The 17,688-nt window shown below is 36.9% G+C and overlaps 1 protein-coding gene across 2 annotated transcripts in view; it reads right to left on the minus strand.

Moving 5' to 3' along the window:
* GPR125 (G protein-coupled receptor 125) overlaps nt 1–17,688 on the minus strand; it is a 63,313-nt gene that overhangs the window by 19,799 nt on the left and 25,826 nt on the right. For both annotated transcript variants that reach the window (XM_010576851.1, XM_010576850.1), the window contains 6 exons: nt 15,972–16,043; nt 14,228–14,388; nt 12,159–12,372; nt 11,025–11,189; nt 4,122–4,323; nt 809–958 (listed from right to left, as the gene is read on the minus strand). In XM_010576851.1, coding sequence (XP_010575153.1) covers nt 809–958; nt 4,122–4,323; nt 11,025–11,189; nt 12,159–12,372; nt 14,228–14,342 — 846 coding nt within the window. In that variant the 5' untranslated portion in view covers nt 14,343–14,388; nt 15,972–16,043. The remainder of the gene's footprint in view (nt 1–808; nt 959–4,121; nt 4,324–11,024; nt 11,190–12,158; nt 12,373–14,227; nt 14,389–15,971; nt 16,044–17,688) is intronic.

The raw sequence follows: 17,688 nt of genomic DNA on the forward strand, positions 1-17,688 counted from the left end.
CACCAAAAAAACCCCAAAAACGCAAGCTGTGATTGTAAAAACGAGATTTAGCCTGACACTTCTCCAAGGCATTCTGCAAAGAATTACAACCAGCATTTATGGTTTTCTGAGGGTGGATGGGGAAATTTGGCTTTTTTTTTTTTGTGCAAGGTTAAAATTGAGGCATTGTGGTCTCCAACTTCCCAACATGCACTGTACAGTGAGATCAATATAACCTCTGTTCAGCAGTGAAACAGAGAGTTCCTACCCACTGGTGGGACTATTCAACCACTTGCATTTTTCTCCCCTCTTAGAGCGTTCTCTAAGATTTTATTTTAATGTCTTATCTTATATCCTGCAAGATATAGGAATACTGAAAACCTTAGAGATACAGCTCAATACTGAATAAAGACAGCCTACCATGGTGGGAGGGGAGAAGATAAGTCTTGTTTTATTCATTATTGAGAGGATCTCTGAGGCTTTCATTATTTGTCTTTTTACATAAGAACATACCAATGAAAACCTGTGTGACCCACTCCATATTAAATAAAAACAGACTTACTGTACCTATCTCCCTGCTCCAGTGCTGACCAGAGGTGTTACTCACATTAAAGGTCCAGTGAATGCTGGATCATCTCAGCGCGAATGCAAAGTCTGTGACCATGGGTCAGCACTTCAGGGACCTACTAAACAAACAAAAACATGGAATAGAATCTGATAATCCACTAACTCAGTGCCTGTATCTAATGCTGAGAAGGTTTCACCGCTCAGAATACTTAAGGACAAACACTTTGATTATCTTTAAAGTGATGGCAAATTATCCAGTTACCTCTTTATATTTTTCAGCAAATCTTCCAAATTTCTCTATCATTTCAGCCACAAAAATAACATCCATCTTATCAGAAAAATTTGCTGCTTCAACGGTGTAAGCCAAGAGCTGTCTTGCTGTTGCCACTGCATTAGTAAGGTTGAGCGGCATCTACATAGAGAAACATAAGCATTTTGAAGAAGTGAAAATTAAGTACAAGATACAGGAAACACTTCAGCAATTAACAAATAAGCATTTTGTGAAAGAGGATAGCAATCTCCATAGGGATCACAGTGTTTTAGGCAGCCAGGGACTACCAGCTTATCTGTTAGCAAAAACACTTCCTACAAGCCAGAGAACCAGCATTTGTACCTGCAGCCAGAAACTGGGGTTTGGTTTGTCCTGTTGCCCTAGAAGGGAGAGAGGTGCTGCACCAAGAAAAGGGGTGGGGTGGGGGGGGAAGTACTGTCAAATGCCTGTTTTCCTTTGCACCAGAGCCTAGGCATGGCAACACAAAGCTCCTAAAATATGGTATTTTATAGCATGATAAGCCAAATAAATTCAAACACACCACTGCTGTAGCATTCACTCTTGATTCTGTAATTACAGAAAGCATTTGGAATGAAACACACACAAAAACCCCACCAAGATAGATCCTCTCTCTGACAAAGCTCATGATTTCATTCCTGAAACAAGTACCATGCTGAAAAATTCTTCACTAAATAGTATGCAAAATCAACATGCCTGAGCTAGCAGGGACCAAAAATGGGAAATTTCACTTAGTACAGTGGAACACCGTGCAAATGTTATCAGCTTATGTTCAGATGCTGTTTATCCATGATAATCCAAAATGTCCCATCTCTCCGTTTTTCGGTGTACAGATATCTGGTCTGCCCTACTGAATTTGCAATGTGCCACATAAGCACAACTACATGTTTGTCTCTGCTGGTCTTAGTACTTCTACATAGATTTAAATGCAACTAATGGAAGATTTTTTTTTTCCCGAAACACTGAAAGTCATGTATTTAAAGTGTAAATAAAGTTCAAAGTCATAACACACACTGAACAAAGTCAACTTTCAAATTCAGATATTCTGTATAATTTCTTTGAACTTTCTTTAAACATGAATTCCTTTTCACCTAAAACTATACCTGTACTATACACAAATAAGAACAGTGAAATATAAATGTTCTTGTATAAATGTCACAAAAGTTTCACTCCATTTTAAACTTAGACCTCTACTTGATTTAAATTGCTTGGCAGAGTTCTAATGTTCAAAACAAGATTTCTACTACCTTAGTGTTCAAAGGCTCTAAAGATGCTTATAATATTATAACATTTAATATTCGTCTCAAAGAGACAATAAATTTCTGTGCAGAATACTGCTATAAATTCCAGACCTAATACACATAAAAAGAGGAAGGCTCTAATGAGTAAAAACAACTCCTAAAACCAAAACATGCCACTTCTCCCTTTAAAGAAAAAATAAATTTGAAACTTCTATTTCAGCATAGCATACCTGCGTGTGTGTATTTTTAAGCAGATAATAGCAAGTTATCTACTTCACACATGGAAATTATACTTCTGCTTCTGCTTTTTTGAAGATACTAATCTGACCCTCACATTTTAAACTTCCTAACACAAAGTTGGCAACGTTATTCCACAACCTGGTAAACGTTGGCTAACTAAAAGCTATTCTAACAGGCTGAAGCAATCTAGGCTCCTGAGCAGTTGCAACTCTAAAGTTGGGCTACACTACACAGGCAGGAGTAGCATTGAGATGTTACAGGCCTTGCAGGAGAACATGAATTCCCAGGTGAGGAAAAAGCAAACCAGCAGCATCAAAGCTCTCAATAAGCAAACAATCAACCTTGCTGTGTCCCACAAAGGGACAACAAAGGGATCCCTGGCATCACCTCCCACCTGCTAACTAGTCATTAAGCACCACCAGCCCTCAAACATGCTTGTGACCAAGCCACAGCATGCACCTCTAGTGCTCAGAATGTAAAGCAGCAGAACACAAACAGTTACGTCAACCCCTAAACTCATCTTGGGCCAGAACAGGCAGTCCTTTCCCTTTCTGTCCCTCCCACTCCTTCCGCCTTTTTTACACCAGTGCCCACTGGTCCTCAGGGAACCTGAGCAGCAAGATAAAAAGCTATGTCTGCATTAGCAAGTAATTGAACACAGAGGGAGCAAGTCAGCAATATGCAGTTCAGTGCTTTTGCCTCAAACTAGATTTAGCCCAAGCCACTGGACATCAGGACTTCACTATGTATATAATCTGAGACATCCAAAGGGCAAAGATCAGTTTAGATCCTGATTGTGCCAGTCAGGGGCTGTGGTGCTTCTGATACGCAGTGTGAAGTTTTCTCTAAAATAACATGAGCTTGCACATTGAAACACTCCAAACACAGGCAACACACAGTAATCCTACCGAGCTCAGACAAGCATCGTGGCCCATGTTAAACATGGGTGGCGCTACCAACATCAACAAGTGGCATTGCTGTATTATTGAAAAAAACAAACAAAAAACCCCCAAAACACCAACAAACCAAACCATCGCACCAAAAAACATTCTTATATCGCCATAGTTTCACCTGTTGCATTGATGCTAGTGATCTGACAGTACGTATTGGAAAACTTCAAGCTTAAACCAGAGGTTCAAAGCTTTATGGAGTATTTTACAATACAGTGCCTATACGTACAAGGTTGGGTACATCACTGCAGAACAGTGTTTGTGAAAGTATGTGTTAATTAGAGCTAAGACTCAAAAGGAGTTTGGAGCTGAAAAATTCTGTTTCATAGCTACATTTAAAATCTAGAATAATCTCTTGTATTCTGCTAAGTACTACCAGATTAGAGAAGCCTAGTTAGTACTCACTACTTTGACTAGTTAACTCTCATTGGCCACATATCAGTCTATTAGAGGTTTACAGCAACAGAGGCAGAGCAGAGTTTGACTACTCTCTATTATTATAATGGAAATAGCCGTTTTCCATTACAACTTCAGCCTGCCTTGTTTCTTTATAGCATGTGGGCAGGACAGTGCATCCAGTTGACAAGAACTATATCATGACAAGTACCGTTTTCTTATGTTTCACACAAGTACACCAAAGAATTAAATATTCCTTACACTTCCAATCTGGGTGCACTCAAAATAGGTATTAAAACCAAACTCTTAACATAAACCTACAAGTTCTGTTGTTGTGCTCGAGGCATGTGTTCATCATAATTCATCTAGACCACCAGTATTACCAGCTTAAAAAAAATGGAGACTTTTGAGTTTTTATTTTCATTACAGAATTTGATTTTATAGAAATGTACAACTTACCTGATTGAACATATAAAGAACTCGAGTGACATCATTTGCATATTGGCACCTGGAGTAGTCCTCTTCTGCCCAGTACCCTCCTCTGTCGCATCTGCGCCAGGCTCTTCTCTCATCTTGTGAGTTGCCAGGATATATCCCACTGCCAGCAGAGTAACGTGTACACAGCAGGTATGCTGTGATGCCTGCCAATGTTCTAGGCCACCTGGGGAGTCAAAGGCAAAAAAAAAAAAAATTAGACAAATTTACATGACAAGTAAATAAAAGGATTAAGCGCTACAACATGAAATAAAGAGACACTCAAAACTAAGCATCTCTAAACTATTTAAAGGGCCACTTTGGCTTGCCTTCAGTATTTTCAAGCTGTTCATATCTGTGTACTATTAACAAAATGAGTTCCAATGCTAGCATGCTTTTTTTTTTTAATTCTTTCATGAGGCTGCAGGTAGAAAGAAAAAGGTGCTTATAAAATTACTAAAAATAGTTTACCTTTTTTTAATAAAAAAAACTTGCCTTCTTCATGAAAAATTCCGTATTAACACTATAAAAAGTTAAATACATAGTAGAAAGCCCTGCAAGCTTTCTACTTGTCCCATTCACATGCATCAATGTAACTTTCAAATGACTGCATACATATCAATACTAAACTGCAGATATGAACAGAAGACTACAGTTACAGTAATTAAGAAACAGTAGCAGTAGTACAACCACTTTGACAGATTTTGCAACCAATCATAACATTAAATAGAAATTAATGGGAAAAGAAAGTGTTCATAAAGTTAAGTAGAAAAGAATTCCTTTCACTCAAGGTACAGGGAACTAAGCACTTTTTAAGAAAACTTCTAACATTCTCTTAACTTCCTCCTCCAAAATTTTAGTGCATATTTTATCTGTATACACTTATACACAGATAAAAATGAAATAAAGAATAAATACATACAGAAAATTAAATTGCAGTACACCTTTAGTGCACTGATCATTCATGAGATTTGAAGGAAACTTAAGAATAGAAAGAAACCACGCCTGAATTAAGCTGCAATGCCGAGAAGAGAGGAGGACAAGGACAAGGAATACTGGCCAGTGTGCCTGCCCCTGCTTCTGGCCCTCTCTCCTGTTAAGATATGTATAAGCAATATTTTATCACTCAGAATAGTAACACTTAAAGTTTAAAAGCAAAAAACATACAGACCTAAATTGCAGAATGCTAAGTATCTCAAATCCAATAACCCAACATGTAAGTTTAACTAAAACTGAGAGCAAAAGAGAGCTTCATTTGATCATCCCAGGCTTTCTGTACCATAATTAAGGTAAGCTCCTTGAACAGCCTTAAGAGCCAATACACTTTTTCTCAGTTTTAAGTATTTCAAAGGGCCTTGCACAAAGCAGTTGTCTCCAAAAATCAAAATGGTTGAAGAAAAAATTCTGTTAGATTACACTGTGTTTGCTTTTACATCTGGACTGCATTTCAATAAGTGCCCATTTAGTCACTATCATCATCTAAATTAAGAGATACACAGAACATACATATATTTGAAAAAAAATAAATTCTGTGTTTGCAGTAAACACCTTGAAGAATGTTCCATTTCAGGAAATTATAATTTAAGTAATATTGCCAAAACAGAGAAAATGAACAAGTAACTGCATTCTTCTTCCTTATTCATCAGTTAAGTAACTCCTCTTACTGAAGACGCTGGGACTTATCACAGTTCTTTTGCAAAGAGAATAACTCTAGGGATGGACGAAGGCAAAAGGCTACTCTTCCCAATTATATTAAATGATGCAAAAAATTAACCTTTTGGGGTATACTGAAAGTCTTCTCTATCTCAAATTCCTATTTATTCCTAATCAGCTCCAACCGAACATATTCAGTAATGGAAGAAAGACTCTTACTTCAGGCCATTTTGACAAACATTACTTTGAGCTGCTTGTTGCCCAAACCTAAGATAGCTGCTGGTGGCATCCTTAAAATGCGCAGGTCATGGCAACAACCATAAAAGAATTCAAAGTCAGTAAGGAATCTAATAGAAAAGACTAGACAATAATTATAACAAACCAAAACAGAAAATAAAGGCTTAAGTTTTACCACCTTTTAGAACAGCTTTGGCATTACAAATCAGTTCTCCATATTGTAGTGACTTCATTTAATTAAGAAATGGAAACTTATTATTATGAACATCACCATAGTATCTGAATACTAGAAGAGACTGAAGATTATTTAAGTATCATAGCAGAGCTTCATCCAGCCTAGAAAATGCATACACTTAAATTCAGAGCCTCAGCAGCCACTTCAAGAAATTAACAGAATTGTCACCATTCAACCTTTATCAGAAAGGAAAACTTATTCCAGAATTGGTGGCAATGGAGGTGGTTAAAAGAAAGAAGAAAAAAAATAATAATTAGCACAGTTTTTAAATGCCAGGAATTATATACAGGCATTTTAGAGAATGTAAATTAATTCAAAGAACAGGTATAGATTCTGCAATGGTAATGTAAATTATTTACCATCTTTTCTCCTGTATAGAAGAAAAGCCAGCAGAAAGGACAAAAATCTTCCTTAGAAAAATCACAACAGCCTTTGTAAATTGCTGCAATCCCAGTAGTGACCTTAGTGCAACACTACATGCACTCCAGCAAGGTAACAAAAACATCACTTTGGATCATGTCTTGCCAACTCTGTTCATGGACAGCAAGTTAGAGATCTGCTGGGAAGGGAGGAAGGGATAAGGGGATACAATAGATGTAAACTTATTTAAGTCTCTCAAATTTCTTGATGGACAAATTAAAATAAAGTCTAATCAACATGGACTGGAAAAACAAGTACGAAGATGAGCTACTTCTATGCTCCCACTTCTTATGGATACATAATGACCCTTCAGAGAACGAAGCCAAAAAGTAAACAGGCAGATGAAGACAACTAATAAATCAACTAGTACAGCTGTTAGAAGACATGCAGGCTCACAAACACCTTGCATAATACACCCAAACCTCAGCTTCCAGAATGCAGAGTCAGGTTTCTAGAAACACTGAAAATGGAGTGCCAGAACATCACTTCCAAAACAATTTTATCAGCACTGAAATTCTAGTATTAAGTTTCTACATCAAAGATGCTACTTTGAAAGAGATATCTGTCTCTGTCTTTAGACTTTTCTGAAAGTTGTATTTTTCCAAAGCGTTTTAAGTTAAAGCATGGTTGGCTCAGTTTTGACTGAATGTATCACCTTACAGACTTAGGATAATTTAAACTCTGCGGTCCTGACAGATGTTGTATGACACAATCTCCAAGATAAGTGCTTTCACTGAAAAATGGCATGTGCCATTTCTTTCCTCACTATTTACACCTAGTGCTAAAGAATTAGAAAAAGAGAAACCAGAATGAGACACTAAGACTCAAACGAAAAGCAAGTTTTTCAAGAGAGCTTTAATTACTATATTTTTAAACAAGTATAATTTCTAAGCTATATGTATCTTCTGGAACTTCTGTAGCCATCAAATGGAAAAAAGTGAGAGTTTCAGTGTTTAACACTGCTTGAAAGGTTATTAGATTATCACAAGATTATTTGCCTTCTCTCCCTGTTCTCTGCACTTCCCCTATTTTTTTAATCCATCTCTTTCCCTTTTGCTACTGTCCTTTTATTCCTACTACATTTACTTTTCATTCATCTCCCTACACAGCATCTTTTACCATGATCTTCTCAAAAGAATACTAGCAATGCCAGACAGTCATAGTCTGTGCTACCTTTATAACAAATTTAGATATCTACAGAAATGTTTTACTAATAAAACTAATATATTATTCATCTAATGATTTATAGAAAGCTTTCCACTAAACTAGACATAAAAGGTGAGCAATTTAAAACTCCCAGCTTTCTACCACAGTATTACACGAAAACAACACAAATGCGCAGCATCGCTAAGAGAAGCACTTCGTGGGGAACAGTGTCCCTTATCCTCTTTCTCCTCCTATTCACAATACCCGTTGTGTGGGTACAAGTTTCTTTGCAGCCCAGTGGCAAATGAGATAGGGGAACTAATTCCAGTTGTAACTACACTTCCCTTATTGCCTATTTTTGCTAAGTGAATGCTAACCTAGACCATTCTCAGCCATGAACAGCTTCCAATACCTCTATGAGATGAGCTGATGAGGCATTCTCCACTTTCCACGAAGCCAGAGAGGACTTCCCTCCAGCAGGGCTCACAAGGTGACTAATGACATGAAATTCTCATCATGCAAACAAAGGCTACCTAAGTGTGGCTGCATTCTTAACTTCTTGTGAGCCTAAGCTTGAGTATCTTTCACAGTTTACCCAACTGCTAGCAGAAGTGCAAATTTGGACTGTATTAACACCCTTATTTCATCACTGTTTATAATTAGGTGCTCAAAATTTATCACATATACATGAGAGTAGACAGCTGTGGGGGAAAAGATGGTTCATTTACATTTAAGTACTGTAATTTCATTTCAGGAAAAAAAGGCAGACCATGAGATTATAAAAGAATCCTTTCCTTCATGCATATTAATTCTGTTTTGAAAGCATTCATTTCTTTAAACCAACAATAACTTTCAGTTACAATAAGTCTTTATATCATAATTTCATTAGCTTACAGGTAGTCTAATTTTTTTTTCTTATTGCATCTTCGTAATTCTCTAAATTCAGCATGACAATTACAGTTTTAAGATTAATTACACCCAGTGAGTAACAGTTTTCAAAAGGATAATTCTTATATTTAAGAAAGAATTCTATCAACTACCAACATAAAATTATTCTAAACACAACAGTTGAAGGAGTTACTGAAGCAGAAGCACTAGGTTACATTTTAACACGTTAACTGTATTTTCAATTTAATCATGTATTGTAACGTATTCAAGGATATTATCTGAGTAAGACTTAAAAGAATATCTAAATTAAAAAAAAATAGATTTCATGATGAAGACAGTTTTTGCCTAATCTTTATAAACTCATGCTAAACTACTATTACTGAGCCAAAGACACTGAAGACAAACATCCTCCTTCACTACGCTTTGCTATCCCATCTCTGAAGGGATAAAAATCTAGATGCCAGTTTTGAAACAGCTTCCAAGCTAAAATGACTAACCAGTTCCAACTAAAAGACTATAAAAACAAATTCACCTAGGATCATTTACAGCCATCTGCTCAGAACCATTTTCTCACTAGTCAAAGCCTTATTTCCATATGGTCTCAAAGGTGAAAAATTACTCTTTATTATTACTCTACCTAAACTACAAATGGAAGTCTGTTATAGTAAACCCAGACATAGTGAACTTTTTGATAAGCTGAACATTTCCTGAAATCTTATTTCTTTCTACTGAATTCCAGAGGGGGTAAATCCTATTACACTGAACAGCCACTGAACAGCACAGGTTAATTTAATGGAAAACACTTTGAAATAAGCCTTTACCATCTGTTTTCACCTCTAATGGCAAATCAAAGAAGAACGATTCACACTTGTATCATAAAAAAAAAGCGTAAGTGATTTAAATAGATGTGTTCTTTGATGAATACAGCATGCATCTGTTTGACTTTCTTCACCTTTTATCTTAAGAAGGAAGTTCTCATTTTCTAATGTAACACTCGTCCCTGCAGTTGAAACCACCACAGTGTAAAAAGAGGATATGCACAAAGTTTCTCATATAAATAATTCCTTACAATGTGAAAGTGAAGCTCTTCAGTAGTTCCAAATTGCCTCTGTGCAGCAAGTGATCTTAACACTACTTCCCTTACTAATATTTCCTCATACTCGGGTACCCTTCTTAAATTGTCCAACTGATGAACATAAAGATGAACTCAGAACAAATGCTCTCAGCCAGGACTTTACCTGAATTTTTGCTACAACTGGAGAAGGCCTTCTGTACTTGAAAGATTGTTTTTTCTCCCCCAAAAAACTATGTCCCAGCAACATGTATTAACTTACTTTTCATTTCTCAAAATAAAAGATTTATGGTCTTAGATTTGCTGTAGAGAAGGAAGATGACTTTAAAGAACTCTAATGTACACAGGGAAAGGAAGAAAAGTTTAGAAATGTAAACAAAAGATCAAGCAGAAGATCAACATAGCCAAGCAGCATAAGTGAAAATAAATGAGTGGGTAAAAGCAGTTATTACAACATTAAGAAACCCTACAAACCATAGTGAAAACATATGCTATGACATACACTAATTCTCAGTAGGAGCTACTGCAGGAAGGTACAACACAGAGTAGTTATAAAGGGAATTACCTTACATATAGAGAATCTATACAGAAGCTATCTGTTACAGCTGGCACCTCCAGGAGTAACGTGTTGTTAGAGTGAACCAGCAGCAGAAAGATCAGAAAAGGGAAAACAGGTGAAGAGGTAAGACCAAAAGATAAAATACTCTACAATACCCAACACAATGGAACATCAGAGCTACTACTACAGTCCCAACAGTCATTAAAAGGAAGCACCATTCATATTATTTACTCTAATACTCACAGGGGAAAAAAACAAACCTATATTACATATTTCTTATATAGTGATTTTGTCATACAGAAGCAGGAGGGTTTTAAAAAGAGAACGATAACCTGGTGGAACTGCCCGTCCCCCCCCCCCAGTATGTGATCCAACTCTAACTTACAGATCATCTAAAAAGTTTTACTCTATTCCGATAATTTCATTTATATATTTCAAATATCATAGCTTAATTTCCATCTCCTCCGAAGATGTGAGTTAACAGGCTCAAACTTTAACACTTCATGGTATAGTTGTGCATACTTCTTTCAACACATACTAATTTAGAACAGTTAAAAATCTATTACACACCATTTACAAACGAACATCCACATAGGTGTCTTTAAAGCATAATACTGTATTTAAAAACAAAATTAAATGGACTTTTCTTTTCTCTGAAAAAAAATTGAGGTTACCAACCTGAAATCCCCTTTATTGTTCACAACCCTCTCTGGAGGGCAGTACTGTGCAGAACTTTCTAACACCACAATGTCTACTGTCCTTGTGTTATTCCCACGTCTGGTTTGCACATGGCAACCCCAGTTTCCTGTGGAGCCAGCCTGAATGTTTGAGATTGTCAGTGCACTGGGAAGATAAAATAAAAAATAAAATAAACAATAAAACTCAACAGTCTTGCAATAAAATTTATATAAGCTTTTACCAAAAGATGAATAAAGTACAGAAAGACAATGGAAGAAACAACCAATTATATACAACTGTGTGATCTTACAAAACCAGAGCTATCTATGAATCAATGTACTGTAATTAACAGGGAAATATTTACTACTCTTTTAGCTCTCAATTTTGCCAGAGTAGGAAAGAAAAAGAACAGCCATGGGAAAAAGTTCCTTGACTTCAGAGAGAAGAGATGAGAAATCCCAATTCCCCAAGTGTTATCATTGATCTTCAACACAAAATTTTTATAGTTTTTCCAGAAAGGCCAAACTAAAATAACTTCCCAAATGCATAATTTGTGATAAAGTTAGAAGCCCTAATTTACTAATACAATTACAGGATATATAACCACTCTGTAGATGCTGAATGAATCAAAAATCTGCTGCAGGCAGAATAAATTATGCATGTCTGCTGGCAATCCTCAATATTACCAACTGTGGTGTGCTCAAAAGGAAGAGGAAAGAATCCACGAGTAGTTCACTTAAATGCCTTGTTTTCACAATTTTAATGTTCCAGTAGAACAAATGCATCCTACCACAAATATATATTACATGAACTGCATTGGGTAGTCCTTGGAGATAATTAAAACCCAGCTGCAACAGTCCTGGACAACCTGCTCTAACTAACCCTGTTTTAAGCAGCTGGGTTTGACTCATCAAATCTCTAGACATCCCTCCTCAAACTTAATAGTTAGCAACAGTGACCAAACCCAGGTAATTTAAGAGATGTGTGAAGTTACAGACTACTTCCCTCCTTGGGATGTTTCTGTCTATGTATGTTCACTCAGTGAGGATATGAGGGGGCCTTACTGGTTATGGAAATAGTCACTAAATCAGAGCAGAAAATAAAAAGAAATACATTTTCTCTTCATGAATTCACCTTGCAATCAGTGAGCAGTTATGAATCATGTTTTTTTCAACAAAAATACCCTGGGACTCATCAGTTTCCACTATCTTTCCATCCTGATACCACAAGACTTGCATGTCTTGATCAATATACGAAGCCATACATTGGAAGGGTAGACTATCTCCTTCAAAGACAACTTGACGGTGAGATGGAGTCATATAGAAAGATGGTAATTCAAGTGGTGGTTCTAGAATTCAAGAAGTAAAAGCACAATTAATAGCAAGCATCTGCTATACAAATAATTTTCAAAAGAGGAGAAAAATACACTGAGTATCAATTATTGATAAAACTCCTTGTAAGCTGCATCTTGCAAGATTTATACAAAAACTACATTGGATGCATCAGATATTGAAAAATACAAATTCTCATCAAATTCATTTTCAAAACGTGTATTCCTTTAACACATTTAAAAATAATTTGCTAGCCCACTAAAAGAGTGAAAAATATAAACTTGAATGAAAAAATATATTTATGCATTTTATTTCTTCACAATTTCTCACTAGATTTCAAAATCACACACACATGTTTTATTACTCTGTCAGATGGAATAACTCTAATACCACAAAAGTTAAGCAAGTTGTTCATGGTTTCATCACACCAAGAAGGCTAATCAACAAGACAATCAACATGTAGGAAAGTAAGTCATAAAACGAAGGCCTTCAGAAATTTCGGCTTGGAATAATTTGCACGTCTGAAGTCACATAGCTAGACTTTGGAAAAAAATATCAGTTTCTGATTCCTCTTGTGAAGTTTAGGTAAAAATCTCTGAAAAGCATGGATTAGCAGGAAAAAGTAGTTTATCTCCAGAGACCACACCTCACCCTTAGTTTCTACACACTAACATCCACAATCACCAATTATTTATTATTTATTTCCAGAAGCAAACACCACTGAATCATGACTAAAGAACAGCCTTCGAAAAAGAATCATTATTGCCACTTGCACTGGGTTTGCATGGCAAGGTTTTGTTAGGGGGGAAGTTACAGGGGTGGCTTCTGTGAGAAGCTGCTGGAAGCTTCCACTATGTCTGACAGAGCCAATGCCAGCGAGCTCTAAGACAGACCCATTGCCAGCCAAGGCTGAGTCCATCAGCAACAATGGTGGTAGCGACTCTGGGATAACTTATTTAAGAAGGGGGGGAAAAACTGTGTGGCAGCAGTCCGAAGAGAGGAGTGAGAACATGTGAGAGAAATAGCCCTGCAGATCCCCAGGTCAGTGAAGAAGGAGGGGGAGGAGGTGCTCCAGGCGCCAGAGCGGAGATTCCCCTGCAGCCTGTGGGGAAGACCATGGTGAGGCAGGCTGTCCCCCTGCAGCCCAGGGAGGTCCACAGTGGAGCAGATCTCCACCTGCAGCCCATGGAGGACCCCACACCAGAGCAGGCTCCTGGCAGGACTTGTGACCCTGTGGGGGAGCCACGCTGGAACAGTTCATGAAGAACTGTAGCCCACTGGGAAGACTCACGTTGGAGAAGTTCATGGAGGACTGTGTCCTATGGGAAGGACCCCACGCTGGAGCAGGGGAAGAGAGTGAGGAGTCCTGCCCCTGAAGAGGAAGGAGCAGCAGAAATGTGTGATGAACCGACCACAACCCCCATTCCCTGTCCCTCTGCACTGCTGGGGGCAAGGAGGTAGAGAAAATCAGGAGTAAAGTTAAGCCCAGGAAGAAGGAGGGGTGGGGGGAAGGTCTTTTTAAGATTTGGTTTTATTTCTCATTATCCTACTCTGATTTAATTGGTAATAAATGAAATTAATTTCCCCAAGTTGAGTCTGTTTTGCCTGTGATGCTAATTGCTGAGTGATCTCTTCTCATCCTTATCTCGACCCACAAGCCTGTTTGTTGTATTTTCTCTCCCTTGTCCAGCTGAGGAGGGGAGGGATAGAATGGCTTTGGAGGGCACCTGACATCCAGCCAGGGTCAACCCACCACTATTGTGTATGTGCTGAATTTCAGGGAAACAAAACAAAGCAAACAAGTCTGTTCACCAATATTAACAGAATATGGAATGCATTAGAAAATAAGTATCGGTTGTCAGGAGAGCTTACCGCAGGTTAGAAGCTCCTGCTTAACACCAGTCACTGTCTGCGACTGAAGTGACTTGGGATAGGCACATTTAGTTTCACGTACAGTTATATTTCTTTCTTTTAACCACTGATGCATCCACAGTATGTTGCAATCACAAAGAAGATAATCAGTTTGAAATTCTCTGCAACACAAAATAGATATTCACAGTGATAAAAGGCAACACTCAAAGGTCTGAAAGCTTGACATCAACAGCTGTGCAATGCCTCTCATTGTCACAGACATACGGACAACAAGCAAACCCCAGAATACAGCAGAGTTGCCTACCACTACATATTGGAAGATACTCTAATCCTCCACAAGCTGTGGTCTGAAAACAAAAGTATGAGCTCCCCAAGGAAAGGAATCCTCTCCATAAATATGGGGAATATCTTTAATACCTGCACATGAAAAAACTTCTAGTAATTTCCTTCATGGAGGGAGTTCACATTATTTAAGTGAGCAATAACAAGGAATTGCTTGAATATGCATCAGCATAACTTAAGAACACAATTGATTGCTTCATTTTAGCAATCAAATGCTTTAACAGTAATATCAACAGAAATATAAAAATAGCCTCTCACCTATTTCTCTTTTCAGAACCACTATTCACACAATTTTAGTGGTAGTTTTATTCTGCTTTATATGAAAATCATTCATTGATTCATAAAGTCTTCTCTGTATAATTTAATACTTTCTACTAAAAAGACATACCAGATCCCCCCATCGGTGTGTGTTGTATTCAGCTAAATTAAAAAGAGAACACAAATATTCTACCTGTTTAGAAGCAGTTAAAAAAAAAAAAGTACCAAAATGTATCACTCTGTCTACACTGTTTTTACCTCTAGCGCAAACATGTTTTCTTTTTTCTCTTTGCAAATGTCTAGAGGATAACACAGCATCACAGGCAGAACACTTCAAACACTAAATCAACATGCCTGTGAAATTCCATTTGGTCTTTGTTCACAGGAATTCCTCCAGACACACACATTTTTAATTGCAATAGTTATATCCAGGTTCTCGTCAGACCTGTGATGTTCTTGGACAGCAACCTTGATGTACACAATTAAAATACTAGGAATAACAACTTATGAACAATTAAAAGAAGCCAGAGGAGGGAAAGAAAAATTTGCCTTTATAAACAAGAAATCAACTCTGTGTCAAAGCCAGAGCTTTTGAGAAAGTCCCAGTACAGTGAGCCAACTGTCATGACTACCAGGGAAAAATGCAAGCTAGTCATCAGCACTGATAATTTTTTTCATTTGCTTTCTTCCTTACACAAGATTACAACTCTCATGAAATTTAAAGAGAGAAAAATAACATGAGGTTGAGATGTACCCACTGTTACATGTAACAAAACTATACTGTTCTTCAAGGACTAAAATCTTCCTTAAAAGTATTTGTTCCCTTTCTTAAAGAACGTTTAAAACACTGTTTATTTAATATAAAGTAATAAATGATGCATACAGAATGAAACTTTCAGAAGCCCAGATGCCAGTATAGCTTTGTTCTCTCAGAACTATGTAACAAATACCAAGCATCTTTTGAAGGAGTTAAACACCCATATATCTGTACACATCCCATACACTTATTCAGATAAAGAAACCACTGTTATGAGTTTTAAAATTAAAACCACAAGACTGTAGTACAAGCAAGTGTATATACAATTATTTTTGTTAAGAACACAAATGATCATGCAAATTAAGATTAGATGCAATAAATACTTACAGAGACTTTAGTGAACCAAGATGATCAAATGTTCCCTGTGTAAGTGTAGAAAACAGATTTCCAGAAAGATTCCTAAGAAATAGAAATATCATGATTTGAACTTATGCTCAAGCAACTGACATTTGAAATAAAATAATGTTGTCTTGAAGAGGGATTTTTTTAAAACCTACAAGACACTATTATGACACTGTCATAGTTCACAAGACTGAAAGAATAATAATCAGGTCTGCCCCGCAAAAATCCCAAAATAAACTGTTCCCCAACACTTCTTTTTTAGCTGAAGAATTTTAAGATTGGCAACAAGGATTGAATGCAAATACTTTATTTTTATTTAAAGCAACAACTAGCATATGTTGAGCACACTTGTTGTTCACAGTGAACTGACGTGTTGCTATTAACATGCTATAAGAAGCATGCTAGATCTAGCAGAGTATTTTTTTAAAAAATTGTACATCCCAGTTTCTCTGTATCAGTGAAAGCACTGCATAAGAAGCTAACAATCAGGGCAAATAAACATTCCATAATCTTACATGTTATTTTCTTAAAGTAAATTAAGAACTACAAAACATGCAAGAAAGCCAGCAAAACACAACCATGCTGATGCTGTGGTAAAAGGCAGGATATTAAAAGATTCTATAACCCTGAAATATTTTTCTTGGGAAAATATTTTGTACAGTCTGCTACTCCACCCCCACCCCCACAAGAAACTGGAAAATGGTTGCAAGGTAGGCAGGGCACCCAGTACTGTGGTTCTGGTTGCCCCTGCTGCCCCCCCGCCCCGGCTTTTTTTTTTAAGCTTGCTACTGAGTAACAAACCACAATCATAGCCACACTGCATGTCTTTCAAGCACACACTTTAAACAAACTACTCCCATTGAAACAAATAATGTTAACTTACATAAGACTAAAACTTAAAAAGTAAAATTATATACAACGAATTATACTTACAATCTAATAAGATTTACAAGTCCTCTAAATATATCTGCATTCAGGCAGCCTATTCTGTTATTAGTTAAGTCTCTATAAATAGGAAAAAGCAAAAATCGGAATAAACTGGTTTATTTCCAAGTGACATACAGTCTGCAAACAGAAGTATTTCAACTAAAATTCATGAGTAACAGATTGCACCATATATACATTTAGTCTTTTTCAGCAAAACCCAAAGATATTGCTATATGGGTGTACACACATGCATATAAGAGTCCTTATCTCATTTCTAAAGTAATAATGGTTTGCCCATATACTGCTAAATGAGCCTAGCCTTACCACTAAATCCCCTTAGAACAGGCTTGCCTTATATCAGTACAAAGTAAATTTTCATATTTGTACAGTATATTCATCACCTGTGCTACATCACTTCATTTTCTGACGTGCCAGAGACCTATACTAGTGCATTTATTGTACATAAACAGGACCATTTCTATATTCATACTTACATAAATATTTAAGTATTATATATTTTACAATGTAGGTCTTAAATGGAATTGCCAAAAATTCTTAAAAGAATAAAAATTAAGCTTGCAATTAGTAATAGCCCAGAATTGGTCCTTCAGCTTTATTTTTAAGGTTTTCAAAAGTGCAATTACCAACAAAACTTCCTTTTAAGTCAGCCAGATCATCTGATCAGTGAAAATGAACATATATACTACAAAAATTTAAGAAGGAAAGCTGTATGCTGACTAAAAGGGGGGGGGGGGGGGGGGCCCGGCCGTTCTTC

The sequence above is a fragment of the Haliaeetus leucocephalus genome, unplaced genomic scaffold, assembly GCF_000737465.1.
Source record: "Haliaeetus leucocephalus isolate CR32 unplaced genomic scaffold, Haliaeetus_leucocephalus-4.0 Scaffold545, whole genome shotgun sequence".
NCBI lineage: Eukaryota > Metazoa > Chordata > Aves > Accipitriformes > Accipitridae > Haliaeetus > Haliaeetus leucocephalus.